This window comes from Pseudoliparis swirei, chromosome 4 (assembly GCF_029220125.1).
Source record: "Pseudoliparis swirei isolate HS2019 ecotype Mariana Trench chromosome 4, NWPU_hadal_v1, whole genome shotgun sequence".
In the NCBI taxonomy this organism is placed as follows: Eukaryota; Metazoa; Chordata; class Actinopteri; order Perciformes; family Liparidae; genus Pseudoliparis; species Pseudoliparis swirei.
In genome coordinates, this window is record NC_079391.1 from 21,430,308 (window position 1) to 21,447,973 (window position 17,666).

A 17,666-nucleotide genomic window follows, 5' to 3' on the forward strand; every position below is an offset into this window, starting at 1 on the left:
TGGTCCCCGGATAATAAACAATCATCCCACCAAATTTCATGTGATTCGGTTCAATACTTTTTGAGTTTTGCGAATAACACGCATACAAATAAATAAATAAATAAATAAATACACGGCGATCAAAACATAACCTTCCGGCATTTTCAATGCGAAGGTAACAAACCAAAACATGGCGTATTCCTGTGAGTTTTAGCGCGTGGGGGTATGAGTGTGTGCGTGTGTGTGTGTGTGCTTACGAATAACGAACTAGGAGAAATAAAACAACACTTGTTCTTAGTGTAAAAACATTAAAACGTGTTTCAGAGACCTTATGTAATAACCAAATGGTCTTACATTTTAAGCCTTTATGGTCACCCAAAAAGAACGTTGCAGGTTGTTTCTTTATTTTGCTCAGTCAACTCACCTGAGGAATAGTGATCAACCATCTTATTGACCTCAGGTCTTCTTTTTCTTTTTGTTGTTGTTTAACTTCATGGATATTCTGCAAAGCTAAACAGGTGTGTAATACACCATGTGATCCTTGTCGACATGGGGCCACCTTCACAAGTAACTGCAGTCCTAAAGCCAGTCAGCAGTGTGGTAGTGCACGGCAACAATCACAGTAATGCACGACTGGGACCGTACGGCTATACGCAGATAACAGATACCGCACATTTAGACCGTGATGGCCACTCGCAACAGAGGGAGCTCATCATTTTGTTTGTGGTCAGTTTAACCCACAGGGTGAGGGGTTGCTCTCTTTTCTCACCTCGGTAAGGGTTGTCTTGGTGCAGGCCATGTGGCACAAAGCAAAAGGGGCTGCTGCAACGGCAAACTGCAGTTAAATATCTCCGAACCGACCGGTTGAGAACCACGGTTTAAGCTTGAATGGGACTTCTTTAAGGTGTCCTGTTGCACAACTTTAACAGCCATTTTTCCACCCATATTCAATTCAGTTTTTCAATTCAGTTTATTTGTATAGCCCAGTTTCAAAAATTACAAATTTGTCTCGGAGTGCTTTACAATCTGTACACATAGACATCCCTGCCCCAAAACCTCACATCGGACCAGGAAAAACTCCCAAATAACCCTTCAGGGGGAAAAAAAGGGAAGAAACCTTCAGGAGAGCAACAGAGGAGGATCCCTCTCCAGGATGGACAGAACAATAGATGTAATGTGTACAGAAGGACAGATTTAGAGTTTAAATACATTCAATGAATGTGACAGAGTGTATGAATAGTTCATAGTAGGCATATTCCACGATGGAGACCTCCACGATCCATCAGGCAGATGGCGGTGGGGAGGAGGAGTGGGCGGAGTCTCAACAGTGGGCGGAGTCTCAACAGGACAGTGGCGTAGTCAGGAGCAGGAATTCCACGACCCAGACCTCGATGATCCATCAGGCAGATAGGATCTATGCCGTCTCATAGGGTCCGATGACCCCATGAGACGTGAAGTCAAAAAGACTCCGGGGAGAAAGCAGAGTTATTCCATATATATATATATAAAGATGCACTTAGGTGGTTTAAATACGATTCATTGTCTATGACGTTCTAGTGTTCCCTCAGATAAATGTTCTGCGTGATTCTCCAGGGATGGTGCTGGTGCGCACAGAGCTGGGCCAGCTAGTGATGGTTCCTCAGCAGGCTCTGGCCCAGGCCCAGGCCCAGGCTCAGGCCCAGGCCCAGAACAACATCTCTCCAAGGCCTGCCACCCCGACAACAGGAACTTCCTTCAAAGTAACAACGCCTCAGGTGAGACTCCGCCCCAGATCCTCCATGGTAGCTGCCGTCTGTAGTGGGTGTGACCGCCGGCACCATCGTGTTTCTTCACAGGCGTCTTCACTGCTATCAGGTACACACAACCAGGTCTGATTTCCATGTGGCGTCTGTGACTGTTTCCCGCATTAAATGTGGGGCGAATTTTTTTTTTACAAATCCGAGAATTTCCAAAATGCAGAACCTGATAACATCATTGCTAATTGGCCTCAAGGCGATCATCCAAAATTCATAATTTTTCCAGCTCATGTTGTCTTCTACGCAATCTTTACTGTAATGAACGCATCAAAAGCATGCTTTTGTATTGACTTCATATTGGCACTGCATAAATATGTGCATTTGGTATCGTGTACAGAACATTCACACGTGAATTTCACACGGCGCAAACTCCGGTGGTGCACCTACGTCTGGAAGGTCGGGTCATCTCAGGTTCAGGTTTTTTTTCCGTTGACGGGGATCTGTTCAGCACTAGAATAACAGAGACGTGTGTTTTAATGCTCTACATAATATGGCCTCAGGGCGAGCATATTGTTGCTGCATGTCAAAACCACGTGATTCAAAAACGTGTAGATTTTTAAGTGTTAACTCGAGGATTAAATGTTTCTTGGCTGTAGAGATGTTCCTACTTATGCTCCTGATCAGATCCTAAGGATAAGTTTACTGGCCATGTTTTAAAGGATCGTGTTGAACCCTTTCCTTATTTTACACTGCTGTACTTGTCTTCCTCGTCCCGCTAAATTATCAACTTTCCATCTGTCTTGGATGATAACGAGGACAGCAGAGAGAAAGTGTGATCACACAGACGCTGTCGGCTCTGGACAGCTCCTGGTGCTGAAATATGTCTGACAGACGGATCCGAGCAGAGGCAAAAGAAAAGCTTTTTTTCAGGGGGGGATTAAAATAACATTGGTTTTCGATTTAGGCACGAACCTACTGGACACACTCGACTGCCCCATAATGCACTGCAACTCCTCAGATTGTCCAAGACTGTCAGATGTTTACATATTTAGATAAAATACGTACACATCAGAATCAGTTTTATTGGCCAAGTAAGTTTGCACAAACAAGGAATTTGACTGGGTAAAGTGTCTCTCAGTGCTTACACAAAATATACATTACAACACAATACAATACAGAACAAACAAAACAAACAGTGCAGTACAGAACAAACAGTGCAACGGTCAAAGAAGTTTTAGAAAGTGACTTAAAGTATATACAAGAGGAATGGCTATATACAGTGGCTGTGAAACAGTAGTGCCAGACGAAGTGGAGAGTGCGAGAAGTGCAGGGATAAATATATATGCTACAGTGGGTTATTGTTTAGTAGTGAGACGGCGAGGGGGAAGAAACTGTTTTTGTGTCTCGAGGTTTTGGCGAACAGTGATCTGTAGCGTCTACCAGAGGGGAGGAGTTTAAATAGTTTGTGTCCGGGGTGGGAGGGGTCTGCCGTGATTTTTCCTGCCCGTTTCTTGACTCTGGAGGTGTACAGGTCTTGGATGGTGGGCAGGTTGGCACCGATGATCTTCTCTGCAGACCTGACTGTCCGTTGGAGTCTGTTCTGATCCAGTTTGGTGGCCGATCCTATACTAAACATACTAGTGAGTGACAAGGAAGTACAGCATAAAGGAAAAGCACCGGTGCTCACACATGCAGTATATAATGTTTAACTCGAAAACATTAGATATTTTTTATTTGCCTTAAAATAATTCTGTAAATATTCAATAAAGTGGACAAGGTCATGCAGAGAAGACGTGTGTCTGTGGAGTACTTCAGTCGTTGTTTCACACCAACCAGAATGATAGAAATGTAGCGTTCGTTCATCTTAAACAAATAAAAACAAACAAAAACAAACCAATTCCGACCACACAGACATTTGTATCCACTCCCCCATAAAAGCTTTGGCGCTGGCCAAAGTCCAACGCTCCCGAAGCAGCCATCCGCTGCCCCCCCACCAAATTCTTAGGCTCACTCCTTCCCGTTGCCCTTCACACGAGGTGCTAATCTCAGACCCGAAGTTGGCGTGACGGAACCGCTTCAAATTCTCAGGGTGAGTTTAATACGGGGAGATTGTATTCTGACAAAACACATTCATACTTTGCCACGTAACACAGAAAGCACCGGTTTCTGTGTTCTTTACATTTTGATCTTGCACAACCCCAAAAGGGGAGGCGAGGCCCCTCAGATCTCCATGTAGGAGAGCGACTGTGACTGAAAGTGACCTGTTGTGTACACACACACACACACACACACACACACACAAACACACACCCACACTTCCTGCACGTTTCAGTCTTAACACCTTGTTAAGCAGGGCGGCTCAGCTCCACGCCGCCTAATTGGGTTGTGATTAACACGTTTTAGCCTTGGTTATTTTACGTATGGATTAAACTGTGATTAATAGGCCAGTTAATGTCTCAAGGCTCCCTAATGACTCCACGGGGTCCTCTCATCACACACTAACGAGCCCATTGAATCATTCATTGGAATCTGCTTACCTGTGGGTGGATCGTTCATGTGCAAAACTGTGCACTGTTTTAAAAAAATTGGCTTTAATGATGAGACTGCAGGATAGTTTGTCTCCTGCAGAAAGCTGAAACTGCACAAGGGACATTTTTATTTCATGATTGGGAGCGTCTCAACTGGCTTCTCTTTCTCGTTCCCCTCTTTTTTCAAATAATGAAAAAATGTGTTCCTTGCCCGGCATTTAAAATAAGTCTTTGTTGTGATGAATTTGAGTCCCTTCAAATACCTTGCGACATGTTTCATTACATCCTATTTCCTGTATTGTTGTTCAGTTGACTGCAATAGGAGAGTTGAGATCATGTCCACCTGTAACGGGTCATTATTTCTCTCATCACTTTTTCTTATTCTTGTTTTTTCTCGGCCTATAAACAGTCAGAAGAAAAAAATGCCCATTTTAATTTTCCAAAGACGGAATTTACTTATTCAAACTACAAGTATTATCCGACCCGAAACCCGAATACTGAGGCATGAGTCATGCAGAAAGTGAGTTCGCTATCACCAAAAATAAAAAACAACTATCGAATCTTTGGCATTTATGCATCACAAATATTGGAAACCACTCAAATTATCCGACTCATCGGTTAATCGACTAATTGTTGTGGTCAGGCAACGTCATCATGTAGAGAAAAGGAGCAAAACGCGCCCTCAACTTTGACCCTCGTTGAATTTTTGCTGTCACAAAACCAGGTAGCGTGTGTCCTCTATGGACTTTAAAATACTGTCCTGTACTACTCTGTCCGGTACACAGTATAGGATAAACTTCATTTTTTGCTTTAAAGTGAAAACATTTAGTCTGAAGACCACTAAGGATAAATGTGACAGTTTAATGTAAATCTGGAAAATAATGCACACGCTTTTCCCAATAACAAGTGGGAAAACAAGTGTTTTTAGAGATATTGCACAGTTCTAGTCATCTGGAAAAATACAGTAAAACTGCTTCAGAGAGAAGCCTGTTTTTCAGTCTTTCTCTCTGATCCGGACTCCTCAAGGCTGCAGTGAATGATGCCCCTACATACTTGTTTGACTCGCCTGAGATCTCTGGTTCATCGCATCTCTAACTGCGAGGACAAAAGAGGGACGCTAGAGGGCAGCATTTCACAATCTTAAAAGAAGAAGAATTCAGCGGTCGGAGCGCGGGAACGCAGCAGACAAAGTGGGTCTCTTTGACTGCACACCTCTGTGGCTGTTTACTCCACTCACACAAACCAATCACCCGTGACACTGACAACTCGTCACCTTTAACCTCTCAACGCCACCTCGTTGCCCTGGTTACAATACCAGCTCTTAAAGGGACCCGGTATATTGTAAGCCACCCCACTAGTCCTGTGAATGATGTGCTCCACGCAGAGTCCCCTACCCAGCAACACTTTTCCTCTTTGCTTCTACTTCTTCTTCTGAATTAAATTGCTTCCCGCACACCTAAACTATTGTTAAGAGTATTATCTCTGATCTCTGCATGCAAAAAGGAATTGTTGTATTAGTTCAGAGATGTCCAGGAAAAACAGTCCACAGAGCGAAAGCCCTTCATAAGCAGCAGCAGTGTGTAATACTGCACTGGTGTGTGGATGGATTTAACTTCTCAGGTAGTGTGACTGTGCGATAGCCTGGGCTGAAGGAGGCCACGTAACACCTTTTTAAAACTGAGATTAATCCTTCCTAATAGATGATAGAAAGAAATTCCACCCTTGTACTTTTCCGCAGCATAAAGAACACCACGCTGACGACTCCACAGACTGAAGTCCGCATCAATTCCCCTCTCCCATCACCCGCCCCCTGCAATTGCACCTGCATCCATCCTGATGCTGAAAAAAACACACCAAAGAATCTATTTAATAAAGAGACTCGCAGACTGTCATCGCCTCTCACCGCCGCGCCTGTGACAAATTAGCCGGGCCGCGGCGTCGCCGCCTCGACAGGAAAAGCGGCGGCAGGGAAAATGAAAGGGAATGGTGTTTATTCCCAGAGCGCAGCCCCTCCGTCGGCCTGTCACTCTTCCCGTGACCCCCTGAGGGGAGGAACGGAAGGCATCCCGAGCTTCCTTCCATACCTCTTAAATCATTCATCATCCAACTGCCTGATTATTTTAAAAAGCTAACAAGGCTTTTGGTTTTCTCAAGAGCGCATTTGACACGCGAGGAGGGGGAGAGGGGGCGCGAGAGAGGCATCGCTGGCGGCGGGATGCACCCCGTGGCGCTCACCGTCGCCCCTGTTTCCCCTCGCACCCCCCCTGACTCCTCAGTGCAACATTCTTTTGCACACAAAACTTTTTTAACGGGGGTGAAACTTCCCCCCCTCCTCTTCCTCCTCTCTCTTATCCTACTTCTTCTCGCCTCTTTCCCCCTGTCCTTGGCATGGCTGTGTGTGTGCGTGGGTATGTGTGTGTATGTGTGTGTGGTTTGGCCCCATGTGAATGGAAGGCTGTGTCCCAGAGGTTGGGGCAGAGGCCCTGTTGGGTTGTCTTGGCTCACATACAGGATAGCAGCCAGGAAGTGTGTATGAGTGCCTCTCTCTCTCTGAGTGTGTGTGTGTGTGTGTGTGTGTGCGCGGTGAGCCACCGGGTATCGCCGGTGGTTTTGTGGGCACTCAGGCCATCCCATTTGCTCGTGCACCTTTTGTTATGCTAATAATAAACAAAGTGCAGTTGTGACACATTTCAGCATCCACCTTTTTCACAACCAACAGCATCTCCACTGCAACCTTGAAGAGTACACATTAATACATTATTAATAATAATAATAATAATTATCATTTTAACTTTCCCGCCCCAAACATCTCATGATTGAGTATATTGTTTACAATACTGGGAAATATAGTCTGCCATCCCATATACTGCATATAGTATACCTTTCATATAATATAGATGTATCTATGCTGATTGAAAGAGATGAACAATGTCAGACTCCAGATAACATTTTTTGCATCTAGAGATCAACACGAGACGTCTTGCTTTTTTTGTGCATGAATTATCAATGAAATGCAACAACACACCAACCCGAAGACATGCTTGTGCAAACCTTTTGTGTTCAACGTTAAAGCCTCTCCTGCATACGTCTCTCACTGCATTACTGTAGTCATCATGTCCTTATCACAGGGGGGATAAGATTCAAACATGTCTGATATTTATAACTGTTTTAATGTCCGTTCCAAGAAACGCCAATCCCTACGAAACCATCATAGTTATCAGATCATCATATATCTCACGACTGTATTTCATGGTAAAAAGCTTACGTGGAGACACGACAGTTGATAAGCGATTTTAACTCATAGATATCATCATGAAACTTCCCCAGTAGAAGACAATTCTTTTTTTGCTTTGCACTACCCTGTTTTCTGAAAACTGATGTTCAAAAATACAAGTGACGGTTTAGCTCATTAAATATATGCTAATTTGCATTTATTTCCAGAAGAGAAACCCAGGTTAAAAATGTAAAGGCTTTTACGGAGGGGATTCTCTCTTTTAGTCAATAAGAAAATAAGAAAATTATATCAACAGCAATGAAAAACCCATTTCACCATGTTTTTTAGAAAGAGAATAATGAATGAAAACAAACCCCTCGGTAAAAACCGTCAGAATACAGACGGGGATGAAACTGGAAAGTTTGTCACGTGCTACTGCAGAGTCTGAAAGAAAGACGTGTATTGTCATAGGTAAACAAAAATGTCCAAAATAAATACCAGCATGCAACCAACACAGTTGATTACTTACATCAAGACAATGATTTTTGTTATGTTTAAATATACAAATGGTGAATTATCCAATGGTAACTTTTGGTGGAAATCTACAGACACAAATAGACAAAGTACTCAATTAAACAAGAACATGTCTATAGACATGTTCGTGTTTATTTCCACTATGTTATGTTATGTTCCACGAGCCTGAACACAAATTATATTATCTTGTATATGCTGTTGGGCAATATTATCCGAAACCGACCAGTTCGCTAAACTCCACGCTAAACTCTGCTTGTTTCTCTCCCTCCCTTCCCTGCAGTCTCCCGTGACCTCTCAGACCACCAGGCAGTGCCCTTTGACCTCGGCCAAGATGGTACCGTCTCCATCTCCCACGCCGTCTAGCCCGGCCCTGCAGACCTCCTCCTCCTCTTCTTCTTCTTCTTGCTCCTGTCCTGCTCTCCGCCCAGTGAGACAACCGCTTACTCGCGTGTTTTTTCAGTCTTCTGTCCCGCTTTGTTTTCTTCATGTATTGTTTTGTTAATGTTGGACACAATCATTTGAGTTTGAAATCTTAGCATGTTGTGTGTTTGCAGAGCGAAATGGGAATAATATATAGATTTTTCAGGGAGCAACTTCTCAATCACAATGTAGCCCCGCCCCAAAGCCTACCCTGCTTTATGCTCTATTTGACTCTAAACGGAACCATAATTGACAAAATATTTCCTGAGAGAATAAAGAAGTCATTTTCTCATAGACTTCTGTACAATTCGACTTTTTTTTGCCACCAGAGGGTTCGGCCCCTGCTGGCCAGTGCCGGTATACTACCTTTTAGAACAGAATTTAGCCTGAGTGTGGATAGTCGTGTGTTTTGGCAAAACCATGTCTACGCATGGAGGCCGGAACCCTCGTGTGTTTTGGGGGCGCATTCACACCTGTGTTTAGAGATTCAACAGAGGCGATGAGGGCCTTTGGAGTGAGAGACCGCTGATGGCGCCGCATCTGAAATTCTTTATTCGTTCGCCGGCTCACACGGGAGACACAATAGGTGGATACGGTGACAGATCTCGATAGGAGGCGTCCCTTATCAGGTAGATCAGGGATTCCCGCGCACCTGGGTGGTGCGCGAGGGGTGGGTGCGAGAAAAAATGTAATGGTGGTCTAATGGTGTAATAATTAATATTAAACATTCTCAGGGCTCTCAAGTGTCATTTCGGTCTTAACCAGTGGCGTCCCTAGGCTAAAAAACCCGGGGCTAAAGCCCGGATGTTTTTAATTCGCGAATGTTAAAAAAACAAAAAAGATTTGGCACACAAAAGGTTAACACCTCCAGGTCGCACGTGACGTCATTCACCCAAAGCAGCGGAGTCAGACTGGCAGGCGCACGTAACAGCAAGCTGCTGTCTGAGTGTTTCTATGTCTACAAATTCACGCTGCTTCACTTTTCTGGGCTCCGCTTCCATAACGCGCCCCCGCCCCGTCCCAACTCTTCTCGGCTCGGCCGGCGCGCGTAAACCCCCCCCCCCCCCGTCCCCGTCAACAACTCTTCTCGGCTCGATGCCGGCGCATGCCCAGCCGTGATGCGCGCACAGGACCACTCTCACCCCCCCACCCCGTCAACAACTCTTGCATTTTTTAAGGTTTTTTTTTTTGTGGTGGGAGGGAAGGGGGTGCGTGGTCTGAAAAGTTTGGGAACCCCTGAGGTAGATGGTACTGTCAGGAAAAAGCTTTGACAGACTTCCTGTCTTTCCCAGCCTATGGCGTGCCACCACCTCTCCCCCTCCTTCCCTCACTTGTCTGTTAAGCGACGTCCGCCGAAGTCAGGACACCAGATGTGACAGGGAGCGCCGCGGCGCCCTGCCTCCTGTTCTCCGTGGCCTTGCTGCGAGCGAAGCGTCACGTCCTGTTTATCTCTCTGTCTCCTCCTCCTCCTCCTCCTCCTCCTCCTCCCACCCCCCACCCTTTCCACAGAAGGTCCCTGCGGCGCCGATCGTGGCAGTGGCGGCTCCGCAGCAGACCCCCGTGGTGGCGGCGGCCCCCCAAGCCCCGGCCCAGGCGGCCTCCCAGCCGACGCAGCCTCCTCAGATGGGCATCGCCTCGAACCCCGGAGGTCCCATCGTGTCCCAGGTCCGTTCCTTCCCTCGCCTCCACACTTCACCCTTCGCGCCGCCCACATGTCGCCCTCGAGGGCGCAGGCAGGCGCTGTCACACAGCCGCCAGCGGCTGCCGGCTGTGTCACCGGAATCAACCCCCCAACCCCCATCGCAGCATCGCCGTCTCGCGCAGCTGGCCCCCGCACCAAGAGTCTCACACATGCCCACACATGTTCACACTCGTGCGTTCAAAACGAGCGCATGCAGACCCAAGGACGCACCGACGCACCAAGAGTCAGGGACACACACACACACCGACTTCCAGATGCAGGCTCGCATGCATATTCAGAATCGGCGCAGAGGTACAGGCTCGCACACACAGACGCTCACATCTCCATATGTATTCAGGCCGGGGAGCCCTCTGGGGCCACAGTTTGTTGCCGCTGGCGGTTTGAGTGGACGGGGGCTACGTCTCCTTTGGCTGCAGAGATGGCTGGGCAGCGTGCTGATTCCTTTGCCAGTCTAAGCTGGTTCATTCTGTCGTATCTCTGCTCAGTATTATTGAGATGAAATATGTGCTGTGCTTAGGATTTGACCCGGCACTTTTCTTCTAATGCCGAACTCTGACCTTACATTGGCGCCAATCCCAGCAACAAAAAGAAGATTGCTTATTTAAATGTTGGTTCTGCACTTTAGAAGTAAGATTTGAGCAACTGGTAGCCCGAGCTGCCGTCTCCGCTCAGCTTTCTGACACGAGGGGGTAATAATGATTTTCTTGCCACCGACAGGAAATGCAGGAGAATGTCAAGAAGTGCAAGAACTTCCTGGCCACGCTCATTAAGCTGGCGTCCCACAACTCTCCGTCCCCCGAGACCTCCAAGAACGTCAAGTCTCTGGTTCAGGACTTGCTGGTGAGCTTTTTATTTTTAATTGTATATATCCAGATTGAATCACAGTGTTTCTTCAATCGTGACCTTTCTCTTCTTTTGCAGTCAGTCAGTCCGAGTGGACGCTTTGGTGTGTTGTTGTAATCACTATGTTCGACCTGTAGAGGGCAGCATGGAGCTCTTTCCCAACCCCTCCTCACTCACCTGAGGAGGGAATGGAGTCGGGGATGTCATCTTTTCTGAATCACTGTGGTTTAACTGACTGTCTCTCGTGGGATGTTTTGTGAACTGGTGTTGTATAATTGTACCCCCCCCCCTCCCCTCCCCACCCCACCCTCCTCCAATTGACAGGATGCCAAGATTGATCCGGAGGAGTTTACCAGCCGGCTGCAGACTGAGCTCAAGTCGTCTCCACAGCCGTACCTGGTGCCCTTTCTCAAGGTGAGGCAATTATTATTCATTTAACCGACTCTCCCTCAACCTGACCCTGAAACAGCCCGACACCTCCTTTTTTTAACTGGCTCCTCAACAATTAACCCTCGTCTGTCTCACAAAGTGGCCCTTTAAAAAAAGTTAAATCTGTTATTACTGGGGCCCAAATCTGTCATTTAACTGGGCCCCTTGGCTCTAAATTTCCCCTTAAACCCCCCCCCCCCCCTAAACTCACCTCCTAAAGAAGTCCTTTCCCTGACAGTGATGGCCAGGCCCCTGACAGTAGAATGACACACACACGCCCCCCTCTGGCCTGACTTCTGACTGTGTGTGACAGTGGCCCCCGCAGCCGTCCTGCCAGCAGCCGGCGGTGTTTTCTCCAGCCAACCGCGATGAGCGTCACATCAAGGCAGCCCGACCGCCCCACGCGGCTAAAGACACACGTTGTCATGCAGCGTTAGGTCGCTTACGTCAAAACAATCGGCCTGAAATAATCGTTGTGGGGCTGGAAGCGGCTCCTCAGGTTTCGGCAAGGGGTTATCGGAACGGCGCCATGTTTCATGTGCGGCATTTCATCATCGTAGAATCGAATTCAACTGAAAAATTGACATTTTTATTATTATTTGCAACGTACAGTATGAAGTATAAACGTACAGCATCACTAGCCTGTAACCATGACGACATGCACGCTAAACCAGCCAGTGACCACACTGCCATTTGCTTTTATTTATTAATTTCATCTGTGTGTGTTTTTTCCACTCTCCGACTCTAAACCACCGACCTCTTTCTGCCCGTCAACAGAAGAGCCTCCCGGCCCTGAGGCTGTCCCTGCTGAGCAGTCAGCACTCCGTGACCCCGCAGCAGGGAGTCAAACCGGCGCCCGCCGCCCCCCCTCCCGTCTTCGCGGCCGGGCCAGCTGTCCGCGTGCGCCACCCCAACAGCGTCAGCTTCACGACGGGTGCCGGCGCGCTGCCCGCCGGGACGCCAGGACATGCAGCTGGCGTGGTACGTACCGAATTGACTCAGGGGCACCCCGAGAGTAGACCACAAGAAGTCAAACATATATCGTCGTCCATAACAAGAGGTCATTCAATGTGGACGTAGCATTTGTGATATCTACCCACCGGGTTGCTGCATCCAGGGGAGCGGGGCCGCAATGTGACGGATGCAGAGCCAGGTGTCTAAATCACACAAGCTTGTTGAGTTGGTTTGTTTCACGGGGCTGCTGGGAGATATGTATGATAACAAATAACAAAGATAACTTCACTAACTTCTGCACACTAGTTAAATATTATGATGTTTATTATAATGGTTTCCTTTTTTTTAATTCAATGATTTATTGTCTGTATGAAGTCATTCCTGGATTGCTTTTTTGTGGTTTTTCCACAAACAAAACCGTTTGCCATAGAATAGTTTGAAAGGTTTTACACATGGGGCGCTTCGACCAGGGGATGGGTGTGTGTGATCTATCCCAGTGAAAGACACTGACTGCAGATCGGTCAAGCGAGGTCAGACTCAGATAGGTCGGGGGGGCTTGAGTGTTCTAGTTTTCTCTTTTACATTTTTTTTTCTCTCACCATTTTCCTCACTATTTTCTTTTTAAAACATTTGTTTTACTTTCTCTCACTTGCTTTCTCTATTTTCCTCTTTTCCATCTATCTCCTCCCAACAGTTTCTCTCACTGTATCTACCACCGCATCGCTCTTTCGTCTCCCTCCCTCCCTCCCGCTCTCCATCCGTTAACCGTTAGAGGGTGAAGCGAGGTAACTAGGTCAGCCCCGGGTCAATTTTTAGAGAAACGTGGCGGCCGCAGTCTATGTCCAGAACAGGCCTCTGGTCTCTCTCATCTCTCATATCTCTCTCTCATATCCTTCTCTCTCTCTCTCTCTCTCTCTCTCTCTCTCTCTCACTTCCTCTCTCCCACACGCACGTGCACACACTAGCACACATGCTTGCATAAAACACCAGCATAAGTTATCACACAAAACATTAGTAAATGATGGCCCCCGGCACATCAGACGGCGACTTGAGTTAGGCTCTCGTACCAGATCAGCATGGAGAGCGTTTCTTACAGTAGCGCTGGTGTAGAACAGTCTCGACTGAAAAGTGGAGCAATTGTAGTTAAACAACAATGATCCTGCTGTGCGTACGGATTCTCTAAATATACATTTTCAAATCGTGCGACACGGTTTGAGTTCAATGTGATCGCGGCTTTGTTTGTATTGCAAGATATCAGAAATATGTCAAATATTATTCAGTATTTTAAGATGATTTTGTAATTAGATTTAGTAAAGATTTACAACGCTAGTTGTAATAGAATAAGTCAATAGCTGGACCTCAAACTTCCTCAGGGCAAATTATGTATTTGGTGGCGAATGAATGGAGAGCAGTAACTAGGCCACATCACGACTACTGCACTACTTTACTCTGCACTGCAACATGGGTGCAGATGTAAAAAAAGAAAAGGTGCAGCTGTATTTTCAGTACATCATTCTGACAACCCTGTCCTTCAAATAATACAACAATATCAGAAATCGTAGGTAAAGGCCAACAAAAGCACCTTCTTGAAGAATCCCACTGGTTTGTGAGAAATGTTAGCCGACCTTTCAAAAATAATGATTTTGACAGCAGCCATGGCCGTCATTTAATATTCACTTTATTTCAAAGTAGGGAAAAAAAACCCTCTTTAACCTCTGATTGCCCCCTCCCCCCCCATCATACACACACACACACACACACACTCTCTTAACTGTGTCGCCGACTGGCCAGAGGTGCTCGCTATCTCTGCATCCCCTTTCCTTCCCGCTCTCGCAAGCCCCTGCAGTGGATCTCTGGGGGAAAAATGGCCTCTGTCCTTTTCTTTATTCTTTATTCTTTCTTTTCTTTTTTCAAAGCAGCTTGAACAGTAATATAGCATGTGTCAGGGAATGGAAAACAAGGCTAAAAAATATGCAGCAAGAAGCAAACCGGTCGTAATGGATGGCTGAGCCCGAGGCCGGCCCCGTGGCTGCTCGAAAGGAAGGAAGTGACTCTAATGGCACAACACCCCCACCCCCGCTCCCCCTCTTGCTCCTTTTCCTTCTCCTTCCTCCTCCACCAGAACCACTTCTTCTTCTTCGAAACTACTTTTTCGCCGCAGTCTTGATTTCTTATCGTCTCGCGTGGGAACGTGAATGTAGGTCACGTACAGTGACAGAAATCCGTCCCGAGCATTTCACGCGCTCAACACGCCGCTGCAGACGTTTCTCATGTCTTACAGAATGGAGATCGGCCCGTTTCTTTTCACTAACCAAGTCTGAACGCTTCCTCTCAGGGCTGGCGTTCAAGTGCAGTCTTATACTGCCTCATCTTCTTACTCGTTTACGAAATGGTTTCATTCTTTGCAATGCTAGAGTTCAGTAAACATTCACATTTTTGGTATTTACATTTTTGTTTTGTTTTTGCTTCCTCAGGGTATCAAGACGGTAGGCAACGTCGGGGGCCATGTCCGGATGCCCGTGGTGATCACGCAGTCCATCAGAACGCCAGGTAGGCCGTCTGCAGCCACCGCCGGCTCACTTGCATGTGCGCTTATCGGCCATTTAAAAATAAACAGATTTTGCTGTGATGGTCTCGACGGAGCTCGTATCGATCAGCGCGAGGCTTCGCTCACACTGTAGCAGCTCCATCAATACTCAGACAAACGGCATTTAGGTATCCTCGTTATTGTTTGTGCCCTTTGGTTCTTACACATACTTTTTTCACATAGTTCCGACACGCCCACATACGGATGCAATATTTATTTTTCCTGATTTCCAGATACAATAGCTTTTTTCCTGATTCAACAATGGCAGGACGTCCGTGACGTCATTTCACGGCCAGCACGCACATTTCTCGCCCGAATTTTCAACTTGCCTAGATTATTAAAATGTTGCTTGTTTCGCTTCATTTACATCTATTCATGTCAATTCGCATCAATTTTGCATTCATTTTCGTCTTTTTATTGACTTTGTATGTAATCTACTCGTCCATGGTAGCGTTGAGTCATCGACATTTTAACCCTGCTGTTACCTTAGGGTCAATTTGACCCCATTCAATGTTTAATGTCGGTGTTCTTTCGGGTCAATTTGACGCCAGGCTGTTTTTCACTGTCAAACATATAAGAAATATCAACTTTTTAATATATTTAAAGGGCTATTTAGGTAGTCAACAAACAAACATAAAGTACCCCACACTTAAACTTGGGAAACAATATTAATTCTAATAATTTTCTGGAGGTTTTAATTGCTGGGGTCAAATTGACCCCGAGGGTAAAATATGTCAGTAAATATAAAGGTAACAGGAGGGTTAAACATTGAATGGGGTCAAATTGACCCGAAGGCAACACAAGGGTTAAAGAAGTCACGCGCTGCTTCTTATTCTGTCCGGCAGCTTTTAGTTTTTTCAGTTTTTGTCTTTTACCAGTATGGCCACATTTTTTTAAATAAAGGAAGCCATGAATAAAACCTCCACAGTTCTCTCAGTAGACTGTAAGAAGTGTAACCAGGCAGGAGCCACAGAGAGAACAGGTGCTTTTGTTCTCCTTTTTTCCTCCTCCTCCTCCTCCTCCTCCTCCTCCTCCTGTCTCGTTATGAAGTCTTCTCAAACATTTGCGCTGCTTACTCACACTGATTCACAAACACTTTTCCCAACAGAAGCCCCGCAAACATCGCCCCAGCACCAGCCGAGCGTAACGCTCCCCAAAGAGGAGCTGAGTGCTCTCAGGGGGTGTGTGTGTGTGTACCTATTTTCGTGTGTGTGTGCGCGCGCGCACAATCGGAGGTGGATACAAATTTGATCTGCCCCCTCTCCCGCGATCGCCTGCAGTGGAAGATCTGTAGGTTGTTTTATGCCCATAAATTGGAATGCGGGGATAGTTTCTAAAAATACTTTCGCCGTGCCTCTCGGCGAGGAACATGCCTGTTAAAAATCAAGTTTAAATTCACTGTGGCAGTCCTCGTGCCTCTCTGGAAAAGAAGAAGAGGAGAAAAAACGAGAGAGAAAAACTTGTGTCTCGGAGCGGGATGAGTTTGAGGAGTGTAAGGAGAGCCCGGTGAAGCGCAGTGTTATTGACAGAGCGACGCTCATCCGCGCTGACCTGGGGAGAGCGACAGTACCCCCCCCCCCTCCATCTACCCCTGTGAGAATGACAGAGACGCACTTGAAGGTAGTCGTCGGATGTTTGACGCAGATAGAAGGGGACATTTCAATGATAACATGACTCCTTCCCTGTTTTGTTTCGTGTTTTCCTCTCCATCCCCCCCCCATCACTCCTTCTCTTTTCTTCACAGGCACAATGGGGAAGGGAGGCCTCATCCAAGCGGGCAGAAGTCCCGTGGGCCTGGCTGCTGTTCAGATCTCTGGGTATCAGAAAAACAAGCTCAACGACCCCGGAGGAGGTTCTTTCAGGTACAGCTCTCTGACTGCTGTTCCCGGCAGCCGTCACACAGGGGCAGCATTTCTCTAAGATAAACCCCCGACCCCCACCATACCCCTGCGTGTGACTACAGGCTACACTCTCAGCTAAGGACTCCCAGTGTTTATCCCAATTGCCTGCACTGGCCATATCTATCTCTCTCTCTCTCTCTCTCTCTCTCTCTCTCTCTCTCTCTCTCTCTCTCTCTCTCTCTCTCTCTCTCTCTCTCTCTCTCTCTCTCTCTCTCTCTCTCTCTCTCTCTCTCTCTCTCTCTCTCTCTCTCTCTCTCCTCTCTCTCTCTCTCTCTCTCTCTCTCTCTCTCTCTCTCTCTCTCTCTATCTCTCTCTCTCTCCTCTCTCTCTCCTCTCTCTCTCTCTCTCTCTCTCTCTCTCTCTCTCTCCTCTCTCTCTCTCTCTCTCTCTCTCTCTCTCTCTCTCTCTCTCTCTCTCTCTCTCTCTCTCTCTCTCTCTCTCTCTCTCTCTCCCGTATGCCCACCACATAGCAACACACCAGCCAGCCAATAGATCGACCCCTCGCGGATCGCCCTCTCCTTGTGTCGGTGTCACACAACCCGTCCTCGACAGGATCCCAGAACGAGCCGCGGCTTCATATTTAATTATTATTTTTTAGAAACAAGGTAATTGCGTCCAGATGGTGGGGAGTTTCTCTGGATGCGTTTCTGAAAAAGAATACCTCTCGGTGAAGTCAAACATACGGCATTGTAGCCCGCAGCTCCGCTCTCCCGGTCTCCACCGCTTCAGCTGGGCTTTTGTCTCAAAACATAAAAGGTTCATCGCCCACATGCTGGCCTCTGTCGTTCATGTTCTGCGCGAGGTCTTTGCGTATGTGTATGTGTGTGTGTGTGTGTGTG

General features: G+C 46.9%; 1 protein-coding gene and 1 pseudogene across 1 annotated transcript in view; one reads left to right on the forward strand and one right to left on the reverse strand.

The window, feature by feature from the left end:
• The window catches only part of LOC130192427 (serine/threonine-protein phosphatase with EF-hands 1-like), a 991,358-nt pseudogene that overhangs the window by 278,334 nt on the left and 695,358 nt on the right, over positions 1-17,666 (reverse strand).
• LOC130192417 (transcription initiation factor TFIID subunit 4-like) overlaps positions 1-17,666 on the forward strand; it is an 88,607-nt gene that overhangs the window by 2,694 nt on the left and 68,247 nt on the right. Inside the window, exons 2-9 of the mRNA XM_056412399.1 lie at positions 1,573-1,733; positions 8,272-8,418; positions 9,921-10,076; positions 10,831-10,953; positions 11,281-11,370; positions 12,163-12,366; positions 14,814-14,889; positions 16,671-16,788. Of these exons, the coding sequence (XP_056268374.1) occupies positions 1,573-1,733; positions 8,272-8,418; positions 9,921-10,076; positions 10,831-10,953; positions 11,281-11,370; positions 12,163-12,366; positions 14,814-14,889; positions 16,671-16,788 (1,075 nt within the window). The remainder of the gene's footprint in view (positions 1-1,572; positions 1,734-8,271; positions 8,419-9,920; positions 10,077-10,830; positions 10,954-11,280; positions 11,371-12,162; positions 12,367-14,813; positions 14,890-16,670; positions 16,789-17,666) is intronic.